Source organism: Electrona antarctica (genome assembly GCF_951216825.1).
Source record: "Electrona antarctica genome assembly, chromosome: 15".
NCBI classification, from domain to species: domain Eukaryota; kingdom Metazoa; phylum Chordata; class Actinopteri; order Myctophiformes; family Myctophidae; genus Electrona; species Electrona antarctica.
In genome coordinates this window covers 17,223,731-17,242,385 of record NC_136796.1, presented here as the reverse complement: position 1 = coordinate 17,242,385, position 18,655 = coordinate 17,223,731, and the positions used below count along the sequence as shown (strand labels likewise).

At 42.3% G+C, this 18,655-nt stretch overlaps 1 protein-coding gene across 13 annotated transcripts in view; it reads left to right on the top strand.

The window, feature by feature from the left end:
- LOC306938335 (uncharacterized protein) overlaps positions 1 to 18,182 on the top strand; it is a 63,407-nt gene extending 45,225 nt beyond the window's left edge. For 3 of the 13 annotated variants that reach the window (XM_079522462.1, XM_079522455.1, XM_079522463.1), the window contains 3 exons: positions 15,641 to 15,742; positions 16,751 to 16,850; positions 17,337 to 18,182. In XM_079522462.1, coding sequence (XP_079378588.1) covers positions 15,719 to 15,742; positions 16,751 to 16,850; positions 17,337 to 17,872 — 660 coding nt within the window. In that variant the 5' untranslated portion in view covers positions 15,641 to 15,718 and the 3' untranslated portion in view covers positions 17,873 to 18,182. Of the gene's footprint in view, positions 1 to 14,333; positions 14,428 to 15,640; positions 15,743 to 15,855; positions 15,887 to 16,750; positions 16,851 to 17,336 lie in introns of those variants that run through there. The other 10 variants (XM_079522459.1, XM_079522456.1, XM_079522458.1 and 7 more) reach the window with 8 other exon arrangements.
- Positions 18,183 to 18,655: the final 473 nt, after the last annotated feature.

The window sequence follows — 18,655 nt, the reverse complement described above, 5'->3', positions numbered from 1 at the left end:
GATACCTGCAGTGGCAAAGTTGTTATCTGAACTCTATTGTTGTTTCCGTGTGACGATCATCAGCATGAATAGAGTGCTGCTGGGTGGGAATACACAACAATCTGCCAATATAACACCGACATGCGCATGACACACGCACACACACACACACAGGGCCATTTGTTTGCAAAGTTTTTCGTGTCAAGGCATATATATATATAGTGGCATCTCAATATCATATCGTCACAATGTAGGCTATGTATATGTAACGCCTGGGATTCAAAGTCGGGTCGATATCCCTATGGACTGGGGGAGATATTAGACTTCTGAGGCCATCAGGCAGATCCAGGCTCTGAGCCACTCTGCTACACTCACCCCCCTTTTGACCTCCTCCCACGGGGAAACCCCATCCAGGTCATGAGCCACTCTGCTACACTCACCCCCCCTTTGACCTCCTCCCACGGGGAAACCCCATCCAGGTCATGAGCCACTCTGCTACACTCACCCCCCCTTTGACCTCCTCCCACGGGGAAACCCCATCCAGGTCATGAGCCACTCTGCTACACTCACCCCCCCTTTGACCTCCTCCCACGGGGAAACCCCATCCAGGTCATGAGCCACTCTGCTACACTCACCCCCCCTTTGACCTCCTCCCACGGGGAAACCCCATCCAGGTCATGGCACCAACGTAACGCCCGGGATTCAAAGTCTGGTCTCCCACGTGAAAGTCCAACACCAAAGGGATATCCCTATGGACCAGGAGAGATATTAGACTTTTGAGGCCATCAGGCAGAGGCTGCGGACCCCCACGGACCCCCAACTGAAAATGTTTTGTGGCAGGGACCTTCAGAAGAGTAGATTTGTGTCAAAACATTTCAAAATTATTGAAAATGTTTCGATACTTGCAGATGTATAAGCTTGTAGATCTGCTATTTTCAAATAGCCAACGCATAAATGGATAAAGCTGTGAAAATGATTGTGACGTGTCACGCTATATATGTACATATTATTATGGGGAACCCCTGTTCTCCCCCAAGGACCACTGGGGATCCACGGGTCGGACCCCACTGGTTTAGGCTAATTGTGTACGTAGCCTTCATAGTAATACAAACGCACAACCCAGTCGCGCACATGAGCATGCACGCACGCACACGTCCTCCATAAACAAAATGTGCAGACATGGGGAGGGGAAGTCCTGGTTGTTTAGGTTGGAGGAATCGGAGTCTTCCTCCACCATCATGCTGTGAAGCTGTGTCCTTCTCCATCACACTCCTGTCAGCACAGTATTATACTCGGCTCCAACGCGATTTATAGCCATTTGGTGGTCGCCGTGATGTCATCACAAATTAGAATGGATTATCTCACTGCTGTCGGGGCTGAAACCTTGTATCTAATCTCCATAAATGATTATGACATGCTCTTTATCGTGTCTGTCCGGTGGAAAACCTAATATGTCCAAAACTGTTACTTTTCTGGATTCAAATTCAAAAGTAGCAAAGCTGGCAGATTGACAAGCTCGTTGTGGATCCGCTACTTTTGATGCTTTTGTGTGACGCTGCAGTATGACCATGTATATAAGTAGGGCGCTCAATTTATTTAAAGAAAAACCAAAAAAACACAAACGATTAGAATATGGAGATTCCACCCGACTGAGACGTTCTATGTTTGTAAATTAATGTCCTGGCCTACGTCATCGTACATCGTGCAAAACTAGGGAGGGGAGGTGAAAGTGAGAGTGGTGTGTTTGTGGGTTTTATAAATATTTAACAAGCGAAAACTATTAAAAGGAGCTTTGTACCGTTGGAACACAAGTCATGGTCCTTTCCTTTGCCTTTACATTTCCTGAGAAGTCAGGGTTTTGGACATACTGTACAACCTTTTTTCCACCCCGACAGCACACACAATCTTTAAGGTTAACTACTAATACAGCTACTGTCAACCACCCACAAGTCCTCTCTCTCTGCCTCGACTGACATTCCACGAAAATGATCCACCACCAGCTTTCAAGATTCCGTTTCGTTTTTCCATTCCTGCCGTTCCCGGGCAGCCCTTTGTGACGGCTGCAAATAGTAAATCCACCAGGATTCCGTCAGCCTTGCAGATCACAGTGGTGGAAAGCAAACTAAGTATATTTACTCAAGTACTGTTACTTGTGTACAGTACAATTTTGAGGTTTGAGGTCCATTCCACTCCACTCCATCTCAGAGGCAGCTATTGTACTTTGACCTAATGCCGATTTTAAAAGCACCTTCTAAATCGATTTCCAGAAAATTTCTAATTTACAAATATTATAGCAAGCAACATCTAGAATTGTCTATACTTTGGTAATTAAAAAGTAGCAGATCCACAAGCACACAATGTGTCACAATGTCTCAACGCAACGTTTTGTGAGCTTGTAAATCCTCTATTTTGTGTGTGGGGTTTTGAAGTATCTTAATTTTGAAGTATCTTAAAACAATGTCTGCATACTGTAAGCGATTACAATACCGTGTTTACTTTAAGTACATTTTGATGCCAATACTTTAAAGTTTCAAAAATGTCAATACATGACACTTTAAATTGTAACAGACTACATTGTAGTATTGCTACTTAAGTAAAAAGAAAAAGAAAAAAAGACAATTTGGAGTACTACTTTCACCACTGGCAGATTGCGATTCCTGTAAATCCACAAGGCCTTCCGTCAGACTTTGCATATTGTGATTCCCGGAGCTCTTTCCTCCCTCAGTTTCCGAGCATTTGTGCCGTTTGATGGTCTACACTGGCGTTCACCGCGCCATGGAAAGTTCCTGGCTAATTAGGGCCGCGATGGGGGGAGAAAAACTTTCTTTGGGAAAACGAGCCGAATAAGCCCAGCAGCATGCAGCGCTAGCTCGCATGCACCGCAGGGGGAAATAGGAAAGAAGAGAGATCAGACGTTTTCTTTAAGTCAACGATCCGTATCACGGCTGTATAAACTCCAACGATTTATTGGTGAGTGAGTGTGTTGTGACTGGATTTCTACTGTGAGGTTCTGGACACTGGTGGGTTTAATATGAGGGGGAGATTCGGAGCATGAGCTCAGATGTGACACAGACAGCCAGATAATTACAATCGGCCCACTTGAGGACAAACCCTCCACCCAAGCAGGGCGCCAGGGTTATAATAACGTTCTACCAAATTGATACGTATGTGTCCGCAGACCCACGCTTGCAACTCTATATTGTTGTTTTCCATGACTGTGACAATCCTCATGAATATAGAGTTGGGTGGGGATGACAACATAACAATCTGCCACAATAACAAAGCCTGGATGTCAACATCATCCAGAGTCTTGTATAAGTCTTAATCCAGCACTGTCTACATCTAGGCTAATACTGTGCTAGTTTTTACTCCAATACAATCACAGCTTTAGTTACAAGTTACTTTGCAAATCTCCTTGGACGGGTGGAAACCTCATTATGTCCAAAACTGTTACTTTTCAGGATTCAATTCAAAAACAGCTCGAGCGCCGCGTTTCCATGCAGCTTCTGGATGCTTTTGTGTGACACTGTAGTATGAAAAAACATATTTAGCAATAAAGGTGTTTTATAATGTATGTATTTGAAATAGAGGATCTTCCTCATCAACGCGTCGACTCGAGGACCCCTCAGGGGTCCCCGGACTCCACTTTGAGAGAAGCAGTGGTGTAACGGCATACAATGAAACACTGGGCTGTATTTTGCGTGTCTTAAGTACCAGGTCTTATTACTTAACTTAAGACCTGGAGGCGTGGTCAATGCTCTTTGGCCACTCAGAATAGCCAAATGGCATTGATCATGCCTCCAGGTCTTAAGTTAACTCATTCATCGCCACCAGGGGGCGCCAAAAGGCCCAGACCGCCACCATATATATTTTATTTTATTTTATATATATATATATATATTTTTTTTTTTAAAGTCTAAAAAAAAAACTAAAAAAGGACATCATGAAAAAGAAGTTAAATAAGTCCTTGGCGACCATTGAGTTAAGTAATAAGACCTGGTACTTAAGACACGCAAAATACAGCCCACTGTCTCTTAGGTTGATGCTCGAACATCCAAGTGTAATTCATTTAAAACAATTGGGGTGGCTGTATTTTGTATCCCTGCTCTTCTATTGAGACGTTTAGATCGTGTCAATTCATCCCCTGAGCAAGCAAGCAGGCTCAATTGTAAAAATGTCAGCAGGTGTGCAGAAAACCGGGTTCAAATACAGGGTAGAAGAGGAAAGTTACAGTACATTGTGCAGCTTTAAGTGATTAATGTATATTTTATAGTATTAATATACATCTCCAAATTATCTAAAGCAGTCAAATTATTGTAGTGGAGTAAAAGTACCTCACTTACTGAAGTACAGTATACTTGATTAAAAAAAAGCACTTACTGTACAGTTACTTTCCACCGCAATGTTCGCTACTCTGTAGGGGAAAAGAAAAGAGATGTGACGTTTTCTTTAAGTCAACGATCCATATCACAGCTGTATAAACTTCACATTTTATTGGTGAGTGAGCTGTTCTGGACAATGTTTCAGTTTAATATTTGGGAGATTCAGAACATGAGCTCAGACACAGAGAGCCAGATGATTATAATCAGCCCACAGTGGAGGCACGAAGCAGTGATTTAATGTAGACAAATCAAAATTGGGGGGTTGGGGGCCCGAAGCGTGACCTTGTAGATCTGCTATTTTTAAAATATTTTGAAACAGACAATTTTTTGGCAATATATTCCGCTTCTTATTTCTTCGGCTATCTCTCATCGGGGTCGCCACAGCAGATCATTCTGTTTTCATCTGCTTCTGCTTGCTTCTTCGGTCGCTCCAGTCACCACCTGCATGTCATCTCTCACCGCATCCATAAACCACCTCTCCGGCCTTCTTCTTCTCTTACCTGGCAGCTCCATTTGAATCTTGATATTGGTGAATCTTGATATTGGATGGAAGTTGGGAGAGGGTTATGGGGGTTAAAATGAGAACGATCCGCACAACAGCTTTGCGCTGACAAATATTTTACTTTACGCAAAGTGTCAGTACCAGGTCATTACTACAGGGGGCACCGGGGCACACCAAATATTGATGTGATAGGAATAAACAGAACCCTTAGCATCCATGTTCTGGGGGAAATATTTGCCGAAAACATCCGATCTACAAGCTCACACGCACACACGCAGTGCAATGCGTTGTGTGCTTGTAGATCAGCTATTTTAGCAGCAAAAAGGTTTTGTGTAGAAGGGGGAAAAAAAGAGAAGACAAAGTATGAGGGTATGCACGTTACATCATCATCATCATACGTGGAAGTTATGCAGAAACGCCTTAGTGGCAAACAAAACCTACTTTCTGGCCATGACAGCCCATACATCCAAACAGAAAAGACCTGATTGCATTAAACGACGTTAAACGACGTTAACCTCACATTGCCACAGATTGTTTGCATGCTGCACATACCCACTATAGAACCAAATGTCAAGTGTAGCCTACTAAGTAGTGAGGGTTAAAAATACACATCCACATGAAAAGATAAGGTGTAAACAAACAAAGCACTGCTGTAGCAGGTAAGGTGTTTGGGCTCAGGTTGTTTCCCATGCGTATCAGTGCTGCTGCAAGTGGAATGTAACACGCTGGTGATGTAGGCCTCACCTCCCCGTATCCCACCCACCCACCCACTGTCTGTCAAGGTACATCAAATATGTCTACCTCTGTCTGTCTGTCTGACCGTCTCTCTTCCCAACACACTACCGTATTTTAGCGAAAGCAGGGCTAATACCAGAGGCAATGTTCTCCATAATAGATTGCGTTGCAGCGAGTTGTGTGGCAATGTTGTATGCTGGTCAGTTAAAGGGGTGTTTTTGCACTTGGTTGCACGCCCTGTGTATGGTGTACTGAAAATATCCGATCTACAAGATCACAATGCATTGCGGATGCGATGCATTGTGAGCAACTACAAGTATATATCCGGCCTATCCCGGCCAGGACAGGACAGCCGGAGTTCACATTAATTGTGTGTGTGTGTGTGTGTGTGTGTGTGTGTGTGTGTGTGTGTGTGTGTGTGTGTGTGTGTGTGTGTGTGTGTGTGTGTGTGTGTGTGTGTGTGTGTGTGTGTGTGTGTGTGTGTGTGTGTGTGTGTGTGTGAGAGAGAGAGAAAGGCCAGCGTCCCGTCTGACGAGGTGTGAAACGTGTGAAACCACAACCTCTGCTTTCGTGCTTTTTCTGCTGCCTCTGGTTTCTGCTTCAATGCAGTGCCGAAAACAGCACAAATCTGCACTTTAAAATGCATTATGACTAGTGTTATGTAAAGAAACGCCACACAATGCCAATATACACTGTCAAAATACAGTGTATTTTACATTAACCACAGTAAAATACACAACACATCTACTGTACACTGTAAAATTAATGTAACCACAATAACAACACAATGCAACACTACACTATTATGATAAATATATCCACTGTAAAATATACACAACACAAATCTACACTGTAAAATATGGGCCTAAGCACAGTAAATCTTTGTCTCTGGTCCCACTTGGAACCAACGGCCTAAGCAATGGTGAATACGCGAGGACCCGACCGACATGAAAATCGATAAGTAATCGATAAGTAATGTCGCGCGGACATATCTGCGCGCGCGCGCGTGCGTGCGTGCGCGCGTGCGCAGTACGTATTGTGATTTGTTGTGTTGGCAGTGAGATGACACCCATATGCTATGTGTGATTTGATCAAACAAATAAATCGTGAAAGATATATTGATAATAAATCATTCAAGAAAATTAATAATAACTAGAAAAAGTGCCCTTCCGGGCACAGGTCTCCACCATGAGGATAGGAGTGTGTGTGATGTTTGGCAAAATGTTTAGGAGATGTTTTTTTTTATTTGTTTTTGCAACAATTTTCTTCATTTTGTTGAGGAAATGCAGAGCCAGATCACTCATAGCATCTCTGAGGATAGAATTCTGGATGAGCAGGACATGTGCAGCATTTTGTACAAAACGGGCCACTCCTGAAAACCTTGGAAGGCAATCTTAGCCAATCAGTGTACAATCTGAGAAATCCAACAGACTCGTCTTGATCACATGACTACAGAGATCATGTGTACCGATTGCCATTTCTTCATACGCCTTTGATGGCAATTGGATGATTTGAGGCATTTTGTTCCAAAAATGTGTTTTGCAAAAATCAACCTGTTGGTGGCGCTATAACAGGCCAATGTGAAAAGGGTGGGATATATTCCTCAGCCTAGTAAGAAAATGTGTGAAAGATTTCACGTAAATTGCATGCTGCGTTCATGATTTGAGGCTATTGTTCAAAACGGGGCAATCTTGCAAACTGTGAAAGGCAATTATAGCCAATTAGGATGGAATATGAAATATCAGACAGATCCGACTTGAGCACATGACCATAGAGATACTGTGTAACGATTTGTGAGATTTTTGGACAGAATCTGGAGGAGTAATATCCAAAATGGTGTTTTACAAAAGTCGGCCTCCTGGTGGCGCTATAAAAGGCAGATGCGGAAAATGCAGGTCAAAGGTTTGTCCTTGGCCTCTAGGGAGTGTGCATGCAACGTTTCACGCAGATCGGTGCAGTTTTAGGTAAAACATGTGAAAAGCTGCCTCATGGTGGCGCTATAACAGGCCGTTCTGGAAAATGTGGGGCAGAGGTTCATCGTTGGCATCCAGGGAGTGTGTGTGCAAAGTTTGGCATCGGCCGGGTTAACGGTGCCGGAGATTAGCTGTACACAGACGGACGGAAGGAAGGACGGACACACGGACGGACGGACACACACACGGACGGAGTGCAAAACATACTCTCTCCCCATGCCTTCGGCCTGGTGGAGACAATAAAGTTAATAATCATTTGGTATTTTGGGCATGAGATTATCGGTAACAGTTTGAAACAATAGGGATTCCTTTGTGATAAAGTTTAATAATATTAAACTCTGCAAACCGCTTTCACTTTCAGACTTGTTCAAAATAGTCAAAAATAGCCGATCTACAAAGTCACAACACGTTGAGTTTGTAGAAATATGGAGATGCAAGGTTTCTGTCCAACAAATGACAGTATCGTCTCTGTCAGGTGGAAACTTCATAGGTTACTTTTCAGTGTTCAAATAAAAAATAAAACACAAAAAGATTGAATATGGAGAGAGGTGGTTTCTGCCCGACAGCAACGATATATGCGAAACTCTCCTAAAGCACTTAGTTCTTCCTGGCATGACATCACACAGCTTACAGCCTGACAGAGGGCTGTAAATCCGTCAGCACGCTCAATAATGAAAAATACATTAAAATCACAAACATCAAGTGGCATAGACTAGAGTACTGTAATTAAAGGTGATATAGACAAGTTTTCAGCCAAAATTTAAAATATATATAAATGTATTTTGTTGGCCTTTTCCCCCTCTATCTTTCCCTATATTATGATGCTGAGGTGCAACAGCACACTCCCCCTTTGTCCCCCTGTGGCTGAATGCACTGTTTATATCCACTACAGTTTACTAGACGGGACGTCGGAGGGGATTTAAACTTTTAGCCAATTGCAGCGTGAGGCTGTGACGGTGTGTTCAACCCAGCAGTATTATAATGAAAACGCGATGCGATTTCAATTGCAATGTATAATATTATCCCCATATCTTAGTTTCACTAACATTGTTCATGTGAAATAGTATGTTTAGGATTTAATATGTAAGCCTATTGAAATTATGAGAATCGCTATGTATAGTGCATGGTTGGGTGGTGTGAAACTAGTGAACAACACCAGCAGCAAGCACCCCTTAGAACTCGGAGGATCCTTAGTCACAGAACGACTGGGACCCCAATAAAATCTCCTGGTTAGGCCTACATCAATATCGTTCATGTGGAGTGGGTTGTATGTGCTTATTTGTTGAAATGGTGGAAGTGGAAGTGAGTAATAGTATCATTTCACCAGCCACGCCCACCACGGCGACTGCCTGCCGGCCGGCTTGAAGCGTGCATTCAACCCGTGTTCGCCAGCGGTGACAGGCTAGCCGTCGCAGATCATCATAGCGATTTTTCTTCATTGCAATGAATAACCGTGGACAGAGTAGTTCACATGAACGATGCTGTAGTGGCTGGGGCATTTGTGGGGCAATATGTTTTATATGCACGATTACAAATAAAAGAGAATTGAATTGAGAGCCAGTGAGTCTCCTCCTCCGCTACTTCCTCATTTGAGGGACTCGTCGTGTGATATTGCGATTATGCTACAGTTACCCTTAAAAAAACATGTCAACTCAATGTCATTGTTGTAACTAAGATATCGATAGAAATTCATACTTTTTTAATGTCATATTTAGCCATACGAGCGCAATATCCATTGCGTCCCTCCCAGCACCAACAACAATCCCATAGCCTGAAGTGACCTGGCTCAGCCAATAGAATGAGGGGGGGAGGGGGGTGGAGCTAGATTTGCATTTGTTTGGAAACACTCACACACTTTGTGTACAAACACTGGAAACTTGTCTATATCACCTTTAAGTACATGTTTTGAGTATCTGCACATTAGTTGAGTATCTGTGTTTTTTGGATCCTCTTGACTCATGGTGTTGCTACATTTCAATACAGCAATGCATTGGTTATTATAAACAAACTGTACTCCACAATTTGTACTTTTGAATGTGTGAGTATTAACTTGATCATGTACTCATAACCACTGAACTCAAACAGAGCGACCATTGTTTTCATATGATGATATGCGTGCTGTATACGTGTGGCACCCGGCCGGTGCTATACCAACCAAAACAACATGTGTGTGTGTCGTATATGTTCACTCTTACCAGCATGTGTGTCGCACAGCATGAGGAGCACGCTCACTCAACACTTTTTCAAATCGCCGCTGTGGTGTGGAAACCTTGTATGTCCAAAACTGTTACTTTTCAGTAAATAAAATAATAATAAATGATATATATATATGCAGATACAATATATATATATATATATCTTCATATTTCAACTTTTACATTTTAAATTAAAGTGGCACTATGTAACTTTTTTTTAATTAATACAATGTATTTCTTTCAAACTCTTTCTTTCAAAAATTGTAAAAGAATTGTATCTGCATAATATATATATATATATATATATATATATATATATATATATATATATATATATGCAGATACAATTTTTTTTAAGAGTTCCAAATGGATCATACTGTAGTTTGAAAGAAATACATTTTATTAATTAAAAAAAGTTACATAGTGCCACTTTAATTTAAAACGTAAAAGTTGAAATATGGAGATACACGTTTTCCACCCGGCAACAACAAAATGCTTCAGATTTAGTATAGTATTAAGCGGTCGGTATTTCCCACTATGGTACCTGGTAATTACCACTTTCCCCTGGGCCCCTGGGGGCCTAGCGGGCGGTGCTCCTAGAAGTACCCCATGGGGGGCCCTTCATTTAAAAAAACACCAGGCACTTTGATGAGATAAAAGAGAGACCCCCACTCCCGGTCCCCCCCTGGGTCCTTCATTTTCCATGCCAGGACTCCCCTTCTAGGTTCTCTCCCCACATTTTAATACAGGACTTCTACGAGATTGTCTACATTGTTATATTGCTACTTTTACTTAAGTAAAAAAAAAAGAACAGGTTAACAACCTGTAGGCCTAGAAGGCACAGAGGTGTTCCACATAAAAGTGTCCCACATGGCTGTTATAAATTGGAAATCCTGGACTGCGTGCGTGCGTGCGTGCGTGCGTGCGTGCGTGCGTATTACTACTTGTGAGGACCATTATGTCCTCACAAGCAGTGGTGGAGACATTATTCACGTTTGTTACTTGAAGATGGAGTGCCGTGATTTTTTTGCCCAGTTGACACATCACCTTGCTGCTGCTGGGGTGACGCGGCGGACACCCCTTCAGGGTAGGCCTGGCCTCGCAGGCGTGCAAGATGGAGCTGTTCTCTCTGCTGTTCTAACTTGCACTCCTCGCTCTTTAAGCAAATTATTTCAATCTCGTGTTGAATCTCCAGCTCCCGGAGGCGCAGAACCCCCCCTCCGTCCTGAGGACTACACCCAGCAACCTCTTGCTCGGTGTATTGCTCTTGCTCTTGAGCTTGAGCCCCCACGGACTCACCATCTCCCGACCCGTTAAAGGCGTCGGCCACACGCAAGGTTTTCTGTGTCACTGTCTGACGTCATCTTAATGACACCACGGTCAGTCAACTCTTTCAGCACAACTGCAAAGATCTTATCTTTCTTTTTGGCACCTTGCGGAAAAGGAACGTGATATCTTTTAGCAACGGAGTATAACTCCCAATAATTGGGACTGTTCTAATTCTTTAAGCGTCAGGATATCCGTCAGAATCAGAGGCCAAAACATTGCAATGAAATCGGGTGCAGTACTTAGTTTAGACTAGTCATTGGTTAGACCAGTCATTAGTCCTACAACCTATCTCAAACCCTCACCCTAACCCTAACCTCCCACGGGGCAGCATACCTTAACCCTCTCCCAACCCTTAACGCATCCCTCACCAACCTTAATCCGGTCGTCCTAACGCACCCCTCACCAACCTTAATCCGGTCGTCTTAACGAACCCCTCACCAACCTTAATCCGGTCGTCTTAACGAACCCCTCACCAACCTTATGTCTAACCAATGGCCTCCCACAAAGTATTATACTCAAACTAATACGAGCAACACACTTACCATCAGCAGCAGCACACACCGACCCACCTAGGCCTATACTACCAAAAACAAAAACAGCCAACCAAAAAACATAACCAACTGAACTGAAACCTTTCAATTTTTTGTTTTTAGAACGGACGAGCTGGTCGTGCGTGTGTTTGTTTTTATGATTAGTTTTGAGTATTAGTTATGAGTATTAGTATTGACAGTAGATCTGCTGTCTTCAGGTGTCAATTCGGCTAATTTCAGCCAATTTCAATTGCCATCCTATGTTCCTCAAGTATTGTGTGTGTGTGTGTGCGTGTGTGTGTGTGCGTGTGCGTGTGCGTGTGCGTGCGTGCGTGCGCGCGCTCTATTCTATTGACATTTCCATGACTAGAGCCAATATGTACTTGTCATCTAATCCCATACTAAGTACAGACAGACAGACAAGAGTCTTCACTTGATTGCACAAAACCTTTCCTAAACACGCTACCTGCCAACGGTTGAAGAAGTACAATGTAGAAATATGTTACATAACACGCTTTACTTGAGTAAAAGCACACAAGTTTTGCATCAATAATAAAATGTAGGTCAAGTGCCAAAGTAAGTAATTTGTCAAAATATGTCAAACTATTTCAAAAACTGAGGTTGTAGATTGGATGTTTTTGAATAACCAAAGTAGCCTATTATACGGCTTAATTGGTTAATGTATATGTTGTAATAATAATCTAAATCTATAGAAAATAAGTACAGTAGAAGTACAAAAAAACTGACACACTGTACTCAAGTAAAGTAAAAGTACTTCAATTACAGTACCTGAGTGAATGTACTTAGTTACTTTCCAACCACTGATTACAGTAAACGTTGAACCCAAACAGTCTCTGGGAATAATTCCATCATCCCATTTCAACACGAGCACAAACTACCGTTCAACCTCATAATTCAGCTAAAGTGATACAGTTGTAATGTCCCCAGAGGGGTTTATATTTATATCGTCACTGTCAGGTACAGGCTTTAAAAAAATTTTTTTTTTGAATTGTGAGTAGTAGAATACTGTAGAATACATGTTGCAATGTGACACATTGTGAGCTTGTAGATACAGTATGCTATTTCCACTATACTTTACTTACGATGCATGCACGCGCGCACACACACACACACACACACACACACACACACACACACACACACACACACACACACACACACACACACACACACACACACACACACACACACACACACACACACACACGTCACAGTTGGTGCATATTGTGTACATAACTCACACCATAAGACTGAACTGTACAGAATGACACCAAAATACAGTTGAGATGAAAATCCCCTGCAGGGAATCCTCTGTTCTGCTCTGTTTTTTAGATCATTCCTTCAGTACGAGCCATGATGCAATAGCATTGATGTGGTTTATGTATCAAATGTTGTTCCATGTGGTTTACAGATCAGATCCAAACAGTAGGGCAGACAAAGCAGCCATTGTGTCATCTGTGTGGGTATCTTTTCAACGTGTTACCATAGCAAGACCTGTTCCTTCCATTAAGCTCTTTCGCCTGGATGTGATTGGTTGACTGGCTGACCACGCCTGTGGCTACTCTAATCACATCCGTCCAACATTGTATGTCTTTTTGATGTTTGTTTTTTTGTTTTTCTGTACATTTTTTGTGACGATTTGGTGTAGAGGAAAGGCTGAAATACATTGGTCCTGTGTCAAGTTCAAGGTTCACTTTATTATATTTCATATTCTGCTTTTTTGTATGAGATAATAATTACGTCAGTAGTTTAATCGTTATTTGTCATATCATATATTGTTTATTACGAAGCCTAAATGTATTCATCATTCATTCATCTCTTCATACATTTCAATGTTCAATGTCAAAAACGCAATGAAATTGTTAGTCGCAATTATTTTGTGTGTCAATTAAGCATCAACTTTGTAATCGCGACAGCCCCAGATCTGATTTGTTTTGGTTGCGTGATTTCTTTCTACGTACGCTTTAAGACATAGACCCGCCCTTGGTGACGCCCCGCGCGTCTGATTGGCCAGAGCTCGTTGTTGTCAATGTCAGAAACAGTCAGAGATGGTGGCGCCCTGTGACAGATGATGACAGGCGATAGGCGTAGTATTCTAAAGGCACAGATGACGCTCCAGAATTAAAGGCAAACGAATATTGTTTATGCGGTTTGTTTATGCTTTGATTGAATGAATTGTGATTCGATCTGGGTGTTCTAATAAATAAAGTGTTTGTGGTGATTAGCGTGTGTCCGTATTTACTAATATTGTTTACGCGGTTTGCTTTGATAACGAATATTGTTTATGCGGTTTGCTTTGATTGAATGAATTGTGATTCGATCTGGGTGTTCTAATAAATATAGTGTTTGTGGTGATTAGGGTGTGTCCGTATTTACTAATATTGTTTACACGGTTTGCTTTGATTGAATTGTGATTTGATCACAATGTTGGGTGTTCTAATAAATACAGTGTGTCCGTATTCGGTCTAATACTACAAAGGATAAAGCTGAAGGGAATAGTATAACAAAGTCCCTTTTTACAGTACAATAATGTTTCATGTTTATGTTGACATCTCTAGCGTGCTTTCTTATGGATACTGTTATTGACTTTGTCATAAAGACTCATAAGGATGAAGCTGAAGGGAATATTATTATCGCTAAGCTTCTCCCTACTTCTCTCCCTACTTCCTCTACTCTTCTTCTGACAGCAGCAGCATAGCTAGCCAATAAGAGGGTTCGCGGCCAATCAGAGGCAGGCGGGCTGCGCGGGGCGTCACCAAGGGCGGGTCTATGTCTTAAAGCGTACGTCGAAAGAAATCACACGTTTTGGTTATAGGCACCCCACCCCTACGCACCCCTCCCCACATTTTCTTTTTCATAGTATTCATTGCTTTTAATACATTCCATACAACTGTCATAAATGTCCAATTATAGCATATATACAAGCTCACACAACAGTGTGACGCGTTGTGAGCTTGTAGTTCTGCTATTTTCACTATACTTGAAATAGAGCTTTAATATCCCTGTCCCTTCTTAGAAATGTAGTGGAGTCAAAAGTACAATTCTATTTGAAATGTAGCATAGTGAAATTGATGTGCTTGCAGAGAACAAAACAAAACCTAAAAAAAAGAAAGACAAATGTAACCACTTCTTAAACCTTGTAGTCTTAGAGAACTGTACTTGAGTTAAAACTGCTTTGACCACTTTTTCCGTCTACATCAAATGTTTTCGCCCAAAAATAGCCAAATACAAGTTCACAATGGGCTGCAACGCCACGTATTGTGGGCTTGTAGAACTACTATGTTTGGCTAATGTTCCCTGGACGCTGTCACCCTGGGGTTCAAGTAGTTGAGTACAGTACTCAAGTGCATGCACTAAACCCTCCAAATCATCAGACCCCTGTTCCCTGCACTTTTTATCTCTGTTAATTCAAAATTAATTTCAAAATACATCATTGGTGATAAAATTATGAACACAGTCAGACAGTTTTCTGGTACCTGGTGGTTGTTCTGATGGACACACATTGGTTGGTTTGGATCACCTGGTCCAGACATGTCTTTGGCTCAAGTTTCAGCCACAAATACACTGTGCTTGTAGTTACTGTTGTGTTATTCCCATCGAGTTATAATACAAACTTAATCAGCAACAGACACACTGTACACACTGTGATCTGCCAGGTTCACGGGGATCCGTTATCACAAGACACGCGCGCACACACACACACACACACACACACACACACACACACACACACACACACACACACACACACACACACACACACACACACACACACACACACACACACACACGTGTGTTTAATACACACACACTACGTCGATATTTCATATTGATAATGGAGAAAAGCCCTGGGCCATAGTAGTGGTTCCACTCAAATTCACACCATGTGTCATCATTACAATCAAACACACATATCGCCAGGACAATCTGTTTATTTTGGACCACAATTCTTATATGAGACGATTCTAAGATGATCCAATGTTATTCTCCATAGAGAAATGAATTCCGTGACCCAGGAGATGAGTGAGTGACGTCAGAACGTCGGCGCTCTATAACTCCTGAGAGTGTGCAAATGGAACCAAAGGGACCCTTACAGGTCTGTAACTCTGAGAGTGTGCAAATGGAACCAAAGGGACCCTTACAGGTCTGTAACCCTGAGAGTGTACAACTGGAACCAAAGGGACCCTTACAGGTCTGTAACTCTGAGAGTGTGCAAATGGAACCAAAGGGACCCTTACAGGTCTGTAACCCTGAGAGTGTACAACTGGAACCAAATGGAGATCTGTGTTATATTATAAAACAAATAACGGAATAAGTGCCAACTCCAATGGTACTGACCTTGAAATCGATTATAATGTGTGGGCATGCATGGTTAATGAGGTCTGCTATATAATAAACAACATTGTTTATATGAACAAGGCCAGCGCCTTTTGGGCGCCAGATGGCTCTGTGTCCTACTCATGTATTCCTCGCTTACATGCTGGGAAGGATGCAAGTGAGGAATACATGTAATGAATACATTATAATAATAAACTTGTCCTGAAGAATATTCGTCTTCACAGGTGGGTACAAAACACCCCCAACAAAACAACATATAGCACAGAAATGTTTAATGTATGTTTTGTAATAATAATCAAAGTAGTAACTAAGTTTTCAAATAAATGGAGTGGTGTAAAAGTAACAATATTTGCCTCTGAGATGTAGTGGAGTAACATGACAGAGATTAGAAAACAAATGGCCGTTGGCGACCATTCATAACCTCTTGAAAGATGTTTTGGGGGCGGCAGTGGCTCAGGGGTAGAGTGGCTGAATGGTAACCGCAAGGTCGCCAGTTCAAACCCGGGCTCCCCCAGAGTTAGTGTCGAAGTGTCCTTGAGCAAGACACTGAACCCCTAATTGCTCCTGATGTGCTGGTTGGTTCCTTTGCATGGTTTCTGCCATTGGTGTATGAATGTGTGTGTGAATGTAATGCATCAGTAAATGTGCTTATGTCAATAAAAGTTTGTTTGCCAAACATCCAGTGTTGATATAACACAAGGTGAAACTCATCAAACTGTGACAGATGATAAATACGATGGAACTGTACTTGTATTGGCCTGTACAGGATACAGGATGCTATAAAAACACAGGAGCATATCTACTTTTCTCATCAGCAGCTGAACTCAACCAAGACTACATCACAGAACACCAACCAGACATCACTGGTAAGGCAAAACTCAACCTTTTTAGATTTAGTTTCTAACTTTATCTAGCTACAGTGTCAACTTGTAGAGGCTTCTTAAAACATTTTTAGACTGGTTAGGGACCCTCACAACATGTTCACCGGAGCCAGTGTCGTATATGTGTGCCTTCTCAAGTTTATGGGCCAAACAGCCTGGAGGTGTCGGGTCAAGCTGACTTCCAATGTACAGTACAGACACTCAAACATTTAACAAGGGCTTGGTTATTGGACAAGATTCCAGAGTAGGAGCAGGGTTTTAGAATAGTTAACTAATGTGTTTATGTGTTTAGTGCATTGTTCATTGTCTGTCTTGTTATGAGATGTATTTGCTGTGCCTATGCGGACCAAATGGAAATAAGTCCTGGACTTCGTGTCATATCCTCGAATTGTGTTGTGACTTTTCAAATAAACGAAAGCAAAATAAATCCACTGGTCCTCGTCAGATTTAACTGTTGTCTTTTTGGTTTAGAGTTTAGAATGGGCAACGCCGCAGTGATCATCAACCACCCCACCAGCCTGGACCACGGGCAGCCGATGCTGGAAGATGGGGAAGTGGCAGCGGAGGAACCCGGCATGATCCGCCTGCAGAGGAGTTCAGGGACCGCGTCGGGTTGTGGAGGAACCATTACCTTCAAGAAGAACGTGAAGTCGTGCGAGAGCAGCGACACCATGGAGACGGAGCGCGGTGTCACAGTGTCAGGGGGGGTTGGAGCTTCTGTTGGTAGTGTTGGTGTTTCTGCTGGTATCGAGGTTTCACAGGTAGCGACGAGACAGGACTCGACCAAGATCAAACACATTGTGTCTGATAAAAATGAAATGTCAGAGCTGTGGTGTCATGTGGATTATGTGGGGAAGAAGGGAAAGTATAAGTGGCTCAGCAATGATCTCAATCTGAAGGCCAAGCACAGGTGGAGTGAGAACTCTGAGATGTTCCTCAAGATCGGCTTCAGAGAGGATTCTGATTCCGACGATGATTCTGAGTACAAGGAGGAGTTGGCTGAGTAGAGAGGAGTTGGATGAGGAAACTATCAGTTTTCTCTTCTCCCCTTGTTTTACTCTTGTATTACTTCTACTCATACCTGCTATTCAGGATAGCTTGTGCTAATAAATTGGCCTATAATTAGCTTTTCTTCTTTGGTTTTTGTTCTTCATCAATATTGAAATAATTCCAGATAAATGTCAAATTCAGGAAACATTGAGTGATAACAATGAGTGATACTTAGAGATGAGTGCTCTGAAACAATGATGTATTAAATATAATTACTGTAACAATGATGTATTAAAACATACCCATAACATAACCCTATATAACCTACCTCTGTTATTGGTTTGTATCATTATATGTATCCTGGTGGCGCTATAATAGGCCAATGTGAAAAGGGTGCCATTTCTTCTTACGCCTTGGATGGCATTTTGATGATTTGAGGCATTTTGTTCTTGTGTTTTGCAAAAATCCACCTGTTGATGGCACTATAACAGGCCAATGTGAAAAGGGTGAGATATATTCCTCAGCCTAGTAGGAAAGTCTGTGACAGATTTCAAGTAAATTGCACACTGCGTTCATGATTTGAGGCTTTTTGTTCAAAACCGGCCAATCCTGCAAACTTTGAAAGCCAACGTTAGCCAATTAGGATAGAATATGAAATATCGGCCCAGGCGGTGGCGTAACCGTCTGGGCACCCGACTGGTAATCCAGTCGCAGTGTGCCGCGGGTTCGACTCCCGAGCCCGACACGGCCTTTACTGCATGTCTTCTCCCATCTCTCTCCTGTTTCCTGTCAGCCTACTG